The sequence below is a fragment of the Dasypus novemcinctus genome, chromosome 26 (genome assembly GCF_030445035.2).
Source record: "Dasypus novemcinctus isolate mDasNov1 chromosome 26, mDasNov1.1.hap2, whole genome shotgun sequence".
In the NCBI taxonomy this organism is placed as follows: domain Eukaryota; kingdom Metazoa; phylum Chordata; class Mammalia; order Cingulata; family Dasypodidae; genus Dasypus; species Dasypus novemcinctus.
This window is the reverse complement of record NC_080698.1, coordinates 50,925,491-50,942,470: the sequence shown is the minus strand read 5'-3', so window position 1 is coordinate 50,942,470 and position 16,980 is coordinate 50,925,491. Positions and strand designations below refer to the sequence as shown.

The following is a 16,980-nucleotide window of genomic DNA, read 5'->3' as shown; positions in this document are numbered from 1 at the left end:
CATTTAGTGAGCAGATCAGTGGGAGTGATCTCAATGTTAGAAAATAAATCTAGGCTTACATTTGAGAGTAGTATCAATGGGGTTTCTGTATGTTCCATTTAAGACTGAAGTATGTTGCTACTCCGTAATTTTTGAAAGTGCTTCTTGTTTTCAGATGTCTATTCATTTAATTGATTGAGGAATGCACTGAGCTTCCTGCTTTGAATGGGTTAGAGGTAGACCCTTCCTCGCTTGTGTACCAGCACTTGGCCTTGGAATCCCTGGAAGCAGCCTTAATCTCCTTAACCTCAGCATCCCTTGCAAACATGATCTCTCATTTTGTATGAGTGGTGTGAAATCTGTTGGAAAGCACTGCTTTAGCATGCCTCTTAGCCTGTGAGTGGTCTTGATATGGAGATGGGAAAATAAAATTATGAATGATGAACTCATCTAAAAATTGAGAGAATTAAAGTGGGTATATTTTGTCACTTTTTTAAAAAATGATTTTATTCTTATTCCCCCCCGCCATTGTCTGCTCTCTTGTGTCCATTCGCTGTATGTTCTTTTGTGTTCACTTGCATTCTCAGCGGCACCAGGAATCTGTCTCTTTCTTGCGTCATCTTGCTGTGTCAGCTCTCTCTGTGTGTGGCGCCACTCCTGGGCAGGCTGTACTTTTTCCTGTGGGCGGCTCTCCTTGTGGGGCACACTCATTGTGCGTGGGGCTTCCCAGCGTGGGGGGGCACCCCTGCATGGCATGCACTCCTTGTGAGTGGCAGCACTGCGCGTGGGCCAGCTCACCACATGGGCCAGGAAGCCCTGGGTTTAACCCTGGACCTCCTATATGGTAGGTGGATGCTCTATCAGTTGAGCCAAATCCGCTTCCCCCACTTCCCTTTTGTCACTTTTTATTAAACGTTTTTGTATTCTCTTTCTGTTAAGCACCAGTACTGTATTTTCTAGGTGCCTGAAAGACTTAAGAATCCATCTTAAATTTGCTGTTTTTGGACCTAGGTCACAGGTTAAGTCTTTTACGGGCTTTTTTAGCTAATAATAGATGCCAATACATTCTCCTCCCATAATTAAATATGGAATGAAACTTATTAAAGTTTGTCTTTCGCTGAGAATGGTAAATACTTTGGGTATACTGCCAAATTGTAAAATGAAAAACCAGGAAATGCTAACATCTATTATGATGTCAAAAATTAAATAGATACTATTTTACATGAATTTGATATTAAAAAAAAATACCTTAGAGGATATAAAGATCTGCTTGTCACTGACCCAATTCTAGAAAGAAAGTGTCACCTTCTTTCCCCAAATTTTAAATTAAAGGAAAGAGGTGGGCATCTGTGGCCCTCCACCCCACCCCTGAGCATCAGATTTGACAGATCCTTTCTATTAAAAAATGCATATTTTTTGCAGCATTTTGGTTTCTAACTTCATTCATTCATTACATTTTTTAGTACCTTTGTATTCCGAGTTCTGTTTTAAGTACTAGGAATATCTCAGTGAACAAGATTGACAGGGTCCTGCCCTCCCTGAGTTGGAGGGTAGAGGGATTGATCAAATCCTGTAAATAATTTAACATAGTAGCACTATAAAGATAATACCACCAGGTATGTTATGGGGGTAGGGGAACAGGCTATTTTGGTTGGAGTAGCTATAGGAAGCCTCTCTGAAGAGATGTTTTTTGGGTGGAGAGCTTGGTGTGAAAAGGCTAGTAGCTTTTCTGTTTCTGGGGGAAGAGCCTTTCAGATGACTGGAACATAAAGTTCAAAGGTCCTAAGACTTGAGGCTTAAAGCTTGGCATATTATGAAAGAAGGTCTTAAAGGTCTTGTTAAAGAGTTTAGATTTTATTCTAAGTGAAGGTATTAGAGGGTTTTAACTGGAAATGACAGGATGATCTGCATTGTTAAGATTGCCCTGCCTGCAGTATATAGAGACCATTAGGAAGCAAATCATTTCAGCTAGTGATATGTTCAAGATGAGTCCTCCTCCTCTTTTTTCCTCATCTGTTTTCTCTCTTAACTGGTCCTAAACTTTATCGCTTCCTTCTTTGCTGGAAAATAATATCTAGAGAAAAGAGAGCTGTAGATGCCCCTAAAAAGTGACCTCGTAGTAACCTGGGGACCTAGAAGTGGCTCAGGGCTCAGGTTTAGGTGCCAGAGGCAGGAGGCCATGCTACTTGAAGGTATCTTTTCCTGCCCTGTTGTAGAAGTCGAGAGAGGTTCAATTATTTGCCTTTAGAAAGGCCAGGACTCAGGAATGATTTTGGGAAGGAAAAAGATTTATTTACAGCCAGCCCGTCTCGGGAGCTTTCTTTTCCGGACTGGGGAGCTTTCTTTTCCAAACCCAGGAGCTTTCTGTTCCAAACCCGTGCCTCAAACAAGATTTTCAAGTTCCTTTTATACAGGGTGGGGAGTCAAATGGTGCTTTTATGAAAGAAAACTACTTTCTTTGCTAGTTAAATGTTTGTTTGAGTATCAGATCGGTTTTGAATTAACATATCGCCCACATTCGGTCTGGATGCAACCTTGAATACACATCCCTTCTGAACATTCAAAGTCTAAAGGGCCTGTATTACTTAATTGGATTTCTAGGCACACTTGGACACAGAACTACATAATTTTGAATTCATGCATAGGCTATATTATCTTTCTCCGTTCAAGGCCAAGTCCAAGTCCACTTAAGCTCCGGTATCACCACCATCAGAGTGTCCCTGGGCTGACTGGTATGTATATAGAGTTTGCACTGCTAAATTGCCTCCCCGGACTGGAGTGGTTGCCATGGTCACGAAGGGCAGGGCTGCAGCCTCTCACTGTCCCACACCCACAGCTCAGGACACATTCTGCTTAGGTTATCTGCGAAGAGATGAGCAGCCTTCCACCCATAGCCCACATCACTGCCCCATCCCCTTTACAAATAGGCTAGGCTTATTATAGAAGTTTTAATGAAAAAGTAAAAAGTAAATCTATATTGTATCAAAAGTGAAAGTCCCTCATCCCCTTGAGATAATCAGTTAGCATTTTGTTTATAATTTTAGATTTTCCCCTTTTTTGTTTATAATTCTAGATTTATAGTTTAATATAAAAAAGGTTCAGACTATGCCTTTTCATTTTTTGTCTTGGTTATCTTTTTCTAGCTCTACACATATAGATCTATACCATTTGATCACATGGACATTATCATGATGTGTTTTATTTCCTGTGGTCAGGTATATATGTTCCCCCCCCCAACTTTTCAAGGATATTAATTATGCTGCAGTGAATATGCATGTACTTATATCTTTATACACTTGTCTTATACTTCTGTAGGATAAATTCCTAGAGTGGAATTGCTATGTCAATCTTTATGAACATTTCAGACTTTTAATAGTTATTTCCAAATTCTCTTCCAAAAAGTTTGTACCAGTTTAAATACTCATCAAGAAAGTGTGAGAGTAACACTATATTGTAATCTGGAGTAAGTCTCTAAACCTCTCTGGCCTTTGGTTTCCTCAACTGTAAGCTGAAAACAGTTAATATCTATTCTCCCCTCTTGATTTGGGCATATGATATGAGAAAGTGCCTGGCACATAGTAGGTATTCAGATAGAAACTTCTGGTTGAAATCAAGAAATTTGTATTAAATGACCTTTAATTCTAGGCCATTTCAGCCCTGACTAAATGTTTTTGTTTTTTAATTAAAAAGTCCACCCCACCCCTGCCCCAGATGGTGCCCTCATCTGTTTGCTTGTTGTTTTTGCTTGTTGTTTGTGGTCATTGTCTTCTTGTTTTTTGCTTTTTTTTTTTTTTTTTTTTTTGCTCGTTGTCAGCTTTGTTTTTTCTTTAGGAGATGCTAGGAACCAAACCTGGGACCTCTCATTTGGGAAGAGGGCACTCAACAGCTTGAGCCACATCCATTCCCAGCTTGTTTGGTTTGGTCATTGTCTGCTTGTTGTTTGTTTGTCTGCTTTAGGAGTCACTGGGAACCAAACCCAGCACCTCCCATGTGGGAGGTGGGTGTTCAACTGCCTGACTAAATGGTTTTGAGTATCATTGTTACATATGGGGAGAGTAGAGGCCATGGAGTTGACTAAATCCAGCTCTGAACGCAGCTCTGCCACTTTCCAGCTATGTGTGAGAATCTTTTCAACTGTGAAATGGGGTTATAATTCCTGCCTAGAGTTTCATTGTAAGGATTAAATGTAATAATATGAGTAGGATGTCTGCCGTGCATACTGTCTCATACATAATAGGTGCCTCATAAATGGTAGCTATTCTTAATAAGACAACAGGTTTCTGAAGGAGGAAGGATTAAGAAAGGCAGCATCCCCTGTCAACCTCACAGTTTTTTTTTTTTAGATTTATTTATTTCTTTCTCTCCTTCCCACCCCCCCCCCCCCACCAGTTGTCTGCTCTCTGTGTCCATTCACTGTGTTCTTCTGTGTCTGCTTGTATTCTTTTTGGCAGCAGTGGGAATCTGTGTCTCTTTTTGTTGTGTCATCTTGCTGTGTCAGCTCTCTGTGTGTGCGGTGCCACTCCTGGGCAGGCTGCACTTTTTTCACTCTGGGTGGCTCTCCTTACAGGGCACACTCCTTGTGCGTGGGGCTTCTCTATGCAGGGGACACCCCTGTGTGGCACGACACTTTTTATGCACATCACATCAGCACTGCGCGTGGGCCAGCTCATCACACGGGTCAGGAGGCCCTGGGTTTGAACCTCGGACCTTCCAAGTGGTAGGCGGATGCTCTATCCATTGAGCCAAATCCGCTTCTCAACCTTACAGTTTTTTTAGAGGAGTAAACAAACCCCTCACTTCTTCATGGTTGTTTGGCTCCCTGCAATGCTTGGGTGTTAAGAGTCCTGACTGCTAAGGCAGAGTGTCTAACTTACTTATTGTTACTGTGTGAATGTCTCTGGACTTCTATAGCAGTTATTATCTGTGCTGCCCAATTAAAACATCTGATTATTTTTTGTTAGGTGACTGCCTTTGCTTTATTATAATCTTTGTTTCTATTTCAAAACTGAATTCTGAATGTTTGGGTGGAAGTTCACGAATTTAAAATTTATTTATTTATTTTTTTTAAAGATTTATTTATTTATTTAATTTCCCCCCCTCCCCTGGTTGTCTGTTCTCTGTGTCTATTTGCTGCGTCTTGTTTCTTTGTCCGCTTCTGTTGTCATCAGCGGCACGGGAAGTGTGGGCGGCGCCATTCCTGGGCAGGCTGCTCTTTCCTTTCACGCTGGGCGGCCTTCCTCACGGGCGCACTCCTTGCGCGTGGGACTCCCCCACGCGGGGGACACCCTTGCGTGGCAGGGCACTCCTTGCGCACATCAGCACTGCGCATGGCCGGCTCCACACGGGTCAAGGAGGCCCGGGGTTTGAACCGCGGGCCTCCCATGTGGTAGACGGACGCCCTAACCACTGGGCCAAAGTCCGTTTCCCACGAATTTAAAATTTAAACAGAGATAGAATCAATCTGGTTATCTTGCCTATTACGTGGGTGTTCTTGGGCAAGTAATCTGACCTCTTTGCCTCATATTTTTAGAAAATAAAATGTAGGTCGAGGAAGGGATTTAAAACATGTGGAGATTAAATGAGATAATTTATATAAGGTATTGTAACACATATCCTAGAAATATTAGTTTTCTCTTACTTGAATGCAGAAATTATTTTGGGCTTATACTTTTTCAGAAACTTTCTTATACTAATGTATTGCTCATACTCAAGGGTAGTTGCTCATGATAAATATATAACAGCCAAAGAAGAGAAATGTAATAGAAAAAGTGTTAGACTGGAAATTAGGAGACCTGGGGTCCCCCCCCCAAAAAAAAACCCAAAACTTTATGTTCCTTTATTGGAGCAAGATTCCTGACCGATGTATAGTGATATATTTACTAAACATAGAGACCTGTGCAGAAAAATTACATACTATCTTTCTAAACAGGTTTGTTACACTTGGCCTTTTCATGGAATAGTTCCGTTTATAAAGTTCTATACATCAAAAGCTTTGAACTTAACCAGACTGGCCATTAATTCATCTCTTAAAACATTTAAGTGGCATTGAAATTTAGCTACTGTGTTTTACACCATTAAAAACTTATCTGTTAGGTAGCTTCTCAAAATGTTATATGCACAGTGGCTTTTAGCAGATTGAGCAGAGTCGTAATCTCACCCAGGTTCACACAGGGAGACTTGGCTTTTAACTGGCAAGTAATAACCCTTTGATAAATCTTCAGCTCCTGGGCCTCATTTCCCTTATTTTTGAGCTGCTTATAATATTTTATGGAAAAGTATTAACATACTTTCTTTTCTGAGTAATTTAAAGCAACAGGTATCATTTACCAAAAAAAAATCCTCACACAGTAACATTTTCACAATTACTTTTTATACTGTGTCTCTGAGTTAATTGCCTTTGTTCTGGAATTATAATTATTCGACTTTCTTACCAGGTTTAATTTTTTTTAAGCTGCATCAATGGAGCACATACAAGGGGCCTGGAAGACGATCAGCAATGGTTTTGGATTCAAAGACGCGGTGTTTGATGGCTCCAGCTGCATCTCCCCTACAATCGTTCAGCAGTTTGGCTATCAGCGCCGGGCATCAGATGATGGCAAACTCACAGATACATCTAAGACAAGCAAAACTATCCGAGTTTTCTTGCCAAACAAGCAAAGAACAGTGGTACGTAAGCATTATCTCTTAGAAAGTTTAAAATACATTATGGACCATGTTACCCAGCTTATAGAGAGGCAAAATCTTTATTGGGATTTAAAGTCTTCATTAATTAGCTATCCAATTGCAGCTTTTATTGCTTTGTATTGCTGTATTCCTTCTACATCCCCTACTTTTTCCCACCTCTTGGCCCTCCTATTATTTACACTGGTCTGGAATGTCTTCCTTTCTGCTTCTTTTCCAAACAAATAGTACTTAACTGTCTTTCAGTGAGGGTATATTTTAAAGACTTTTCTTTGAAAAGCTTCCTTGGACTTGATAAAAGAAGAAGGAAAAAAAGATGTTTATTGCTTTCCTCTGAATATTAAAGTAAATGTTCACTTACATTTCTTGATAGTACAATGAAGCATAAAGAAGAAAATTTAGTTACCCCTCCCCCCCAAAAAAAGTTATTTTGGTATATTGCATAGGCCTGGGGTTGGGTTGTAAGTAGCTTGGAAATCATGGGTTCTTTCTCTTCTCCAGAGGCTGGCATCCATTATTTCAGCATCGTTTGTTTTTGAAGTTTGTGTTCGCATTGTTGCAGGATGCTGCCACTGGATTTTCTGGCACATAACCCCTATTTTTCTAAGAATTTAACTGCTCAAGAAAAGTTTTCTGCTATCCTTGGAGGAGGAGGGCACTTAACTGAAATTTTAAAAGTTAAATTATACTGGTTTTGCTTGCCACAAACATTGGAGAATACCTTAGTTCAAAACTTTCAGGAGCTGGTGTAGCTCAGTAGTTGCGCGCTGGCTTCCCACATACAAGGTCTTGGCCTGGTACCTCCAAAAAAAAGAAAGGAAAACTTCCACCACCCCACATTGTATAAAATCATTGCGTTATGTTTATCCTGTATGCCCAGGTTAAACATATCCTCATTTGGGAAATACTCAGTTTTCTTACTTTGCTTCTAATAGTTCTATTCTCCTCAGTTTGCCAGTAAATCCCTACCTACATCTTTTGTGAACCTAGGGAGCCTCCAGTTATAGTGGTAGATGCTTATGTCCATTTTGAACTGAAGGCAAAATTCAAAAGCCCAGGTAAAGTTTGAGTACATTTATTTTTTTCCCCCTTTCTAAAAATGAAAGTTTCATGGCTAGCAATAAAGTAGTAATAATTCCCCATAGTTGAACAGTGGTCTCTATTTTACATGTAATTTTTACTTATTCATTTTCATTAATGTGGAATATACCATAAAATTTGCATTTTAACCATTGTGAAGTGTACAATTCAGTGGCATTAATTATGTTAGCATTTTTAAGCTACCATTACCACCATCTATTACCTAAGCATTTTTATCACACAAAACAGAAACTTTGTATTCATTAAGCAAAAATTCCTTTTTTTCATCCCTCCAGCCCCTGGTAACCTCGATCTACTTTCTTTCTTTCTTTTTTTTTTTTTTAAGATTTATTTATTTATTTCCCCCCCCCCCCCTCGGTTGTCTATTCTCTGTCTATTTGCTGCATGTTCTTTGTCCGCTTCTGTTGTTGTCAGCAGCATGGGAATCTGTGGTTCTTTTCATTGCGTCATCTTGGTGTGTCAGCTCTTGTGTGGGCAGCGCCATTCCTGGGCAGGCTGCTTTTTCTTTTGCGCTGGTTGGCTCTCCTTACGGGGGGCACTCCTTGTGCGTGGGGCTCCCCTACGCAGGGGACACCCCTGCATGACGCGGCACTCCTTGCCCGCATCAGCACTGCACGTGGGCCAACTCCACAAGGGTCAAGGAGGCCCGGGGTTTGAACCGCGGACTTCCCATGTGGTAAATAGACACCCTAACCACTGGACCAAGTTCGCCACCTCAGTCTACTTTCTGTCTCTGATTTTGCTTACTTATGTATTTCATATCATTGGAACCATACAATATGTGGACTTTTGTGTCTGGCTTATTTCACTTAGCATAATGTCATAATATTTTGAGGCTAGGAATCTAGGTTTCCACAAGCTCCTCAGATGATTCTTATGACAGCTACATTTGGGAACCCACTGTATTAGAAGATATTTAAAGAATTATCCAGTTCATGGAATCTGTGACTTTTAATGAAGATTGATGATAACACATAGCATTTTACAGTTTTCAGAATGTTGCCCTACAGTATTTGGTGCAGGTCATAATTCTGTTAATAGGTGTTTATTATTCTTCATTTTCCTTATTTTCATAGTTCAGGTCAGTCTGTCTCACTTAGGTGTTTTGTTGTTGAAAAGCAGGAAGTTAATAGAATCTTTCTAAGAGAATGAACTGCAAAATTAGCGATTAGAATAACATTCCCTTACCCAAATTTCAACAATTATATTGTCATGGCCCTCTTGTTTAATCTATATTTCCATCCACTTCTTTATGTTTATTTTGACATAAAACCCAGGCATTATTTCATGTACAAGAAACTTTTAAAGAATATTAATTTCATTTATTTTTAAAATAACTAATGTATTTATATAGATCAAAAGTATCACTCTTTCCTCTAGCTTCCCAGTTCCTTTCCTCAGAGGATTTCTTTCATGAATCCTCCAAGGGAATGTTCCTCCTCCACTCCCACCACCTCGAGAATTTATCTGTTCTATAAATTCAAATTTTAGTATGTTGTACTCTCTTAATGTGGAACCCATCTTTATGCTTCAGAGACTAATAACTGGTCAGAAAAGTCCGCATCATTTGCTGGTAATAGCAAAACAGCCTTTAGAAAAGCTTCTTACATTGCCCTACACTGATGTTTTTCTATTTCTTAGAAACTCTTTCACTTCTTTCCCAGATTGTTTTGTTACCTCTGGACTTGGATGCAAATTCTGTGCCCCATTTTGGAACCTACAAATCTCTGTGCTGTTTCCTAAGAGGTTTTTGCTCTGTCCTAAGCCAGCCAGAAAAAGATTGACCTAGGAGGGCATTGAGATGGCAAGCTAAGAGCGCTTTAGACTCATTGGAGCCACCCCTCCCTGCCTTCAAATGTATATTGCCTAGGAAGACACCTGGGGGGGGAGGGGTGGAACGCCATTGTAGGTAATTCACAAGCCTTGAAAATCCACTGTTCCTATTGCTGACTGTACTAACTCTAGTTGCCTTACTTTTTTTTTATTTATTTTTTATTTTTATTTAATTCCCCCCCTCCCCCGGTTGTCTGTTTTCTGTGTCTATTTGCTGCGTCTTGTTTCTTTGTCTGCTTCTGTTGTCAGCGGCACGGGAAGTGTGGGCGGCGCCATTCCTGGGCAGGCTGCACTTTCTTTCGCGCTGGGTGGCTCTCCTTATGGGTGCACTCCTTGCGCGGGGGGCTCCCCTACGCGGGGGACACCCCTGCGTGGCAGGGCACTCCTTGCGCGCATCAGCACTGCGCATGTAGTTGCCTTACTTTTGATGAACTTTATTGGCCTTGAAAACAAAATGCATAGAATTTTTATTAAAACTCTAGGATTTTAGTTGAAATTTTTTTAAAAGATTTTTTTCTTTAAAGATTTATTTTATTTCTCTACCCTTCCCCGCCCCTCCCCCCTTGTCTGCTATCTGTGTCCATTCGCTGTGTGTGCTTCTGTGTCCACTTGATTCTTGTCATGCGGCACTGGAAAACAGTGTCTTTTTTTGTTGCATCATCTTGCTGCGTTATCTTGCTGTGGCAGCTCTCCTTGTTTGCGGAGCCACTTATGGAGCGGGCTATACTTCTTTTGCTCGGGGTGGCTCTCCTTGCGGGGCGCACTCCTTGCGCATGGGACACCCCTATGCAGGGGCTACCCCTGCATGGCACAACACTCCTTGCATGTGGCAGCACTGCACGTGGGCCAGCTTACCACACAGGTCAGGAGGCCCTGGGTATCGAACCCTTGGACCCTCCATATGGCAGGCAGATGGCTCTATCAATTGAGTCACAACCTCTTCCCAGTTGAAATTTTTATACATCTGCCATTAATAGCACCCAGGGGGTGGTGGACTTGGCCCAGTGTTTAAGGTGTCCGTCTACCACATGGGAGGTCCACGGTTCAAACCCCAGGCCTCCTTGACCCGTGTGGAGCTGTCCCCCGCATAGGGGAGCCCCACACACAAGGAGTGCACCTCGTAAGGAGAGCCGCCCAGCGGGAAGGAAAGTGCAGCCTTCCCAGGAATGGTGCTGCCCACACAGAGAACTGACACAACAAGATGACGCAACAAAAAAAACCACAGATTCCTGTGCCATTGACAACAACAGAAGCAGACAAAGAAGACGCAGCAAATAGACACAGAGCAGATAACCGGGGTGGGGGTGGGAGAGGAAGGGGTGAGAAATAAATAAATAAATAAATCTTAAAAAAAAAAATGGCACCCAGGGCATTCACATTTCCCATAGGCCTCTGAGGGTCTGCCTAGAATCTGAGGGTTGGGTACAAAGGAATGTGGAGGGGGGTATCCTGCTAAGGCTACACTCTATGGCATGCACAGTCATTTAAACTAGCCTCTGTGTTTGTCCCTTACAGCAGGGCAGAAGCTCTATTTCTACTTCCTGCTTGCCTTTACTAATATGGAGTATACATGAGATGGTGGTTTTGTTAGAAGGATAAGCTATTTTGTTGAAAATAAATTGAAATATAAATTTTTGATCAGAAAAACTCAGGTTTATTTGTAGATCAGATTGATTTATTGTTTCTGGTAGAAGTTCATGTTCAGTGTACATTTCAATGTCAAGCAAATTAAAGATAATATAAAGGGAAAGTTTAATCACCTGATTGCTCCCATCTTCTACCTCTTGATAGTAACAGCTTGGTGTTTATCTTTCCACGTCCATACAATATATATAAACATAATATATAACCAGGGGAGGGGGAGAAATTAAATAAATAAATAAATCTTAAAAAAAAATAATAATATATAGGTTTCCCTCCCCCTTTAATAATCATACTCTTTGTGTTATGGTTCACCTCTTCCAAGTCATTACGAGACTTAATATAGTAGCTGCATTAGAGATTTAATATTTATGTTTCATGTTTTATTCAAGCGCTCACCTATTGCTGAGCATTCAGGTCTTTTCCTGTGTGTGCTTACCATTAAAAACAATGCTGCCATAAATATTCTTCTATATCCAGCCTTACAGACTGGTGCATTTGTTTTTTTGTTTTTTGTTTTTTGTTTTTTTAATTTACTTTGTATTTATTTCTCTTCCCTTTCTCCCCACCCCCAGTTGTCTGCTCTCTCTGTCCATTTGCTGTGTGTACTTCTGTGACTGCTTCCATCCTTATCAGTGGCACCAGGAATCTGTGTTTCTTTTTGTTGGGTCATCTTGCTGCTGTGTGGGCACCATTCTTGGGCAGGCTGCACTTTCTTTCGCGTTGGGCGGCTCTCCTTATGGGGCGCACTCCTTGCGCGTGGGGCTCCCCTATGCGGGGACACCCCTGCGTGGCAGGGCACTCCTTGCGCGCATCAGCACTGCTCATGGGCCAGCTCCACACGGGTCAAGGAGACCCGGGGTTTGAACTGCAGACCTCCCATGTGGTAGGTGGACACCCTATCCATTGGACCAAGTCCACGTCCCATGATGCATTTGGTTTTGTGGTACACCTTTCTGAAGAGAGTTGCAGCCTGCATTTGGTCCTAAAGAAGATGGTCCTTTGTTTGCAGGTCAATGTGCGAAAAGGAATGAGCTTGCATGACTGCCTTATGAAAGCGCTCAAGGTGAGGGGCCTGCAACCAGAGTGCTGTGCAGTGTTCAGACTCCTCCAGGAGCACAAAGGGTAAGAACTCAAAGTCAGTCAGCAACTCCTCCATATTAGTCAGGACTTCTTAGCTTCAAATAATAACTTTTCATTTTAAAAAAATTGTACTAGCTTCCTATAGAATGCTGTGTGTTGGTATACCCTTATTTATAAAGAGATAATTTAAAAAATAAAATTATTGCATGGGCATACTACTGAAAAATAAAATGTATGCTTGGTGTTGGTAGTGTTTCCATGGATGGAAACGATGTCAGATTGCTTGAGAGCAAAGATTTTTCTTAGATTTGCTTTAATGCACCACACAGAGTAGGTACTCAGAAAGTGTTGGCATTATTGTGTATAGTTTAAAGAACACTATCCTTAGGAGATTGACCAACTTGTCATTTACTTACTCATTTTTAATGTTTACTCAATCCCTGCTGACACAGAGCTAAAAGAGCAGGAGAATTTCTGCTTCAGGGAAGAGCCATAGTTCTCCTGTTTCTTGTGGAAGTGGCAAGGTAGAGGCATCCCCTCAAAGGTTAGGAGTAATACCCCAAAGCAGCAGGACTGTCTGTAATTATCCTTTATCCATTCTTATTCCTTTCAATTTTGGGGGATCCTTTTAGTAGGTCCTTTAACTTTACCCCCCCCTCTTGGAAAGTGGCTTATGGGATCTTCAGCTTGTATCATTCACATTTCAAGGGATTCTCCAGTGTCAGAGAATAATAATCCAGGGAATGAATCTACTCAAAGGATGAGCATAAATGTCTTTTCTTCTCAGTTTAGGAGGCAGTTCTTTGAACTGCAAATCTTCGGAGCAGGTTTTAGCTGTAGCTGGGTGAGGTCCCAGGCTGGTCACTAAATCTATAGTACTTCTTGAGGACTGGACATATTCTAAGACTGAGAGGGGCTTTGTCCACTCTGGTCCAAGGCTGCATTGATTTTGAGCTACCCTGAATTCTTTGTAGGATAGACAGCATCTTAAAACTGATAGGGAAACAGAGGCCTCTCCTTCTCTTCACTGGGGCAAAACAGGACTTTGGAATGATAATGGAGTTTCTCAGATCTTAAATAGGGAAATAAAGGGTATTATGTGTACTGTTGAACAACCAGAAAATAGGCCTTCTGGAAGGTGATGAGAGAAGTTTGAATGGTGCTATGTACATGTCATTCTCTCCCTACCTGAAGATTCTTCTTTCAGGAAGTCTTTTTCAGATTACCTGAAAAAAGACATGAGAAAGGTTTTGGGCATTAATTTTTATTTACATGTATCTATATTTCTGTTTTGTTTGCTCCAGGCACAGAAAGTGATGGTAGAGTAAATTTTAAGATTGTTTTGGAAATAGAATTTATTCAGTTTGTATTCTCCCATCAACTTTTATTTATGGAGCCTGTAAACAACTTTACAGATTTGAACCTAAGTTTATTAATAGAAAAGTACATTTCACTTGTGGTTCCAGATTGAAGTAGGCTAGTGAGAAATTTTGGTGCTGTAGCAATATTCATAATCCTTTTTATAGTATTTTAGGATTTTTATAGGATTTTAATGTCACAATCTCATTTATTATTTGTTTACTTTATTACAATTTTGTTGTATTTCATTGTTAAAGAAAGCTATTGTTAAAGTATAAGCTTAGAAGTCCAACAGATCTGGAGTCCAACACAGGGCACGGTGTGGCCTTGAGCAAGTTGCCACCTTAGAGCCCAAGTTTTCTCATTTTTAAAATGGAGATAATAATACCTTCTTTGTAGGTTTTTTGTGTGGATTAAATAAGTTAGTGTAAATACTTTGCATTGTGTATGTATATAAGCCTGCAGTAAGAGAGCTGTTACCGGTATTGACTTATACTAACCTTGTTTAAACATTCCCTTTTCTTATTACGATTTTTTAAATCCCTTTCAGTAAAAAAGCACGTTTAGATTGGAATACTGATGCTGCCTCTTTGATTGGAGAAGAACTTCAAGTAGATTTCCTGGATCATGTTCCCCTCACAACACACAACTTTGTAAGTTGTAGATCTCTTCTCTGTGATATATGAGGTGCTTTGGTTGGCATAATAAGCACATGTATTGTTGGATTGTTTAATGCTCTAGTTATGCCATTATTTGCAATAAGGCAATTAAGATTTCATTAGTCAGGGATATACTTTAATTTCTTGCTAAGAACTTTGCAGATGTTAGAAGATTGATCTTTTCATTCTGTAAAAACTTTTGGGATCCAAGGGGGAAATTACTTTGTCTTTTGTCTTTCATTTATCCAGTACAATTTACACTTGTGTTCTTCTTGTTCTAGGCTCGGAAGACGTTCCTGAAGCTTGCCTTCTGTGACATATGTCAGAAGTTCCTGCTAAATGGGTTTCGATGTCAGACTTGTGGCTACAAATTTCATGAGCATTGTAGCACCAAAGTACCTACTATGTGTGTGGACTGGAGTAATATCAGACAGCTCTTGTAAGGCATTGTTCTTACTTTTCCCCCTATATTCTTTGAAAATATCAATGCTTTTTGAGGGTGCTCATTATACATTTTGACTGACAAGTTTGAATCCAGACCTGTTTAATTTTGTGATCCAGAAACCATATACTACAGAAAATAATAGTTCTGAAACTAGCAAGTTTTAATATAGGCATTACAACCTTCTAAAATGAGCATGTAGGACTTACTATCAAATAGAAGTTGATTTACCTTGATTTAGTAAGGAAAAGAACAAAGACATAGGAATAAAGAAAAACGTTTTGCTTTTGTCTCTTAACAATATCATCTGTTAGGTTGCCAGTAAACATTACTCTGTATTTTGTTAAATATGGTTCCTTTGACATTGAGAAGGAACAGAAAGCATAGTTGGAGCAATTTTCTTCACTTCAGACTGGAGCAAATATTGTTTGGACTTAAAATAGTTTGAATGTAAAATCTTAAAAGATACTTGTTTCTCAGGAGACAAACCAGTTACAAAATATATTCCATATAATAGACAGATATCTATTTCTTACTAAAGTAAGGTTTAAATAGAAAGTACATAAGCCAAAGAGCCTTCTAACAACTGACAGTTAAGCCTAAGTCAAAGTTTTATCCTTTCTTTTTTGAGGGTATTAGAAAAACCAAGGGAATGTTACGAAACCATGATAGGAACATCTCTTTTTTGCTTTTATGGTTACATGTTTTTTTTGCAAAGGGAACTTGTGTAACATAAATAGTGTACTCTTTGAAGTCAAACAGGCATGGGTCAAAATCTCAACTCTGTTTTTAACTAGCTGTAACTGTCTCTGAGCTCAGTTTTCTCCCTGAAAAAAAAATAGGGTATTATCTTCTGTGCAGTGTTGTTGTGAGGATTAACTTGGATAACAACATGTGAAATTATTGAATGCAAGTGCCCAACTCATAGGAAGAAGGTGCCTAATTAATGTTGCTATCACTTTTTGTCTTATTTATGATTTTTGGTACTGAGTATGACATTCATATTTTAGCCTTTTCATGTATGTGTTTCTAAGACGAAGTGTTTCCTGGAAAGCTCCATAGTTCTTAGGTTATAAAATACCCTAATGTAGCTTTAAAAAACATTATTTCGATATAGCTGAACATTGGATCACTTATATAATTATTTCCTAGATATGAGGGCAGGTCAGTTTGTTCACATTCTGTATAATCATTTGGGTTGATGGTTCCTTTACTCTAGGTAGCCTAAATGGTAGAGAAAAATGAGACTGGGCAAAGTAGCTATGAGTTTGCAAGGGGCAAGGCAGGCTGACTCTAAAATGACTGCAAGTCTATAAACCTGTCTTTCTCTGATTTCATTTAGATTGTTTCCAAATTCTACTATTGGTGATAGTGGGGTCCCAGCATTACCTTCTTTGACAATGCGTCGGATGCGGGAGTCTGTTTCCCGGATGCCTGTTAGGTAACTTTTACCCTTAGCTTTTCTTTTGGGAAGTTATATTGGGGTGGCTGGGGATGCAAGCCTAAATATAAATGACAGGAATTCCTTTGCATTTTCCTCTTTTGGTAAACACCTTACTGCTTCTGTGGAATTTGATAAGCCAGAGGTAGGGATTTGGTGTTACAGCTAGAAAGTAGAACTTAATTTTGTGGTCCTCTAGTTCTTACGTTCTGCGAAGTGATTCTGACTAACAGTTCCTCCTGTATAACAACACATCTCTTAATATCTCACCATATTTTAAAGAGCTTGAGATTTTGCCTTTCTCATGAAATAGTGAGTTGAGCCTTAGTGGAAGGATATTAAAACTGCATGCAGTGATTCAATAAAAATAAAACCTTGAACTTTGAAATGCTTATTATGGCTTTGCATTGCTATAGCCCTGATATTTAATAGAGTGCTATCATAAAAATAATTTCATTGATTTTCAGTATAAATATCTTTTCTAATGTGTCTGTCAATTTGCTTGTAAGCTGTCCTCACTCTCTTATTCAGCTATAAAATCAAAGTTTGAGTTTACATGAATCGCTCAGTGTTACACATGAATTTGGAAACTGAAATAAAGTCTAGGTCTTTGTCCAAAATATCTGACTTCGATGTATATAGAATTAAAGCTATCATGGAAATTATTAAAGGTAGCATATCTCAGAACAAGGAATTTTTATTGAAATGATTTGTACGATAATGATGTTTGAAAAGCAAGTCTGACCAAAAGCTGTATTTGC

General features: G+C 39.8%; 1 protein-coding gene across 4 annotated transcripts in view; it reads left to right on the top strand.

Annotated features, from left to right (window-relative positions):
- RAF1 (Raf-1 proto-oncogene, serine/threonine kinase) overlaps window positions 1–16,980 on the top strand; it is a 95,592-nt gene that overhangs the window by 55,604 nt on the left and 23,008 nt on the right. The window contains exons 2-6 of one of the 4 annotated variants that reach the window (XM_004456123.5): window positions 6,431–6,645; window positions 12,248–12,360; window positions 14,228–14,330; window positions 14,618–14,775; window positions 16,121–16,219. In XM_004456123.5, coding sequence (XP_004456180.1) covers window positions 6,439–6,645; window positions 12,248–12,360; window positions 14,228–14,330; window positions 14,618–14,775; window positions 16,121–16,219 — 680 coding nt within the window. In that variant the 5' untranslated portion in view covers window positions 6,431–6,438. Of the gene's footprint in view, window positions 1–6,413; window positions 6,646–12,247; window positions 12,361–14,227; window positions 14,331–14,617; window positions 14,776–16,120; window positions 16,220–16,980 lie in introns of all 4 variants that reach the window. The other 3 variants (XM_012524309.3, XM_004456124.5, XM_058288279.2) reach the window with 3 other exon arrangements.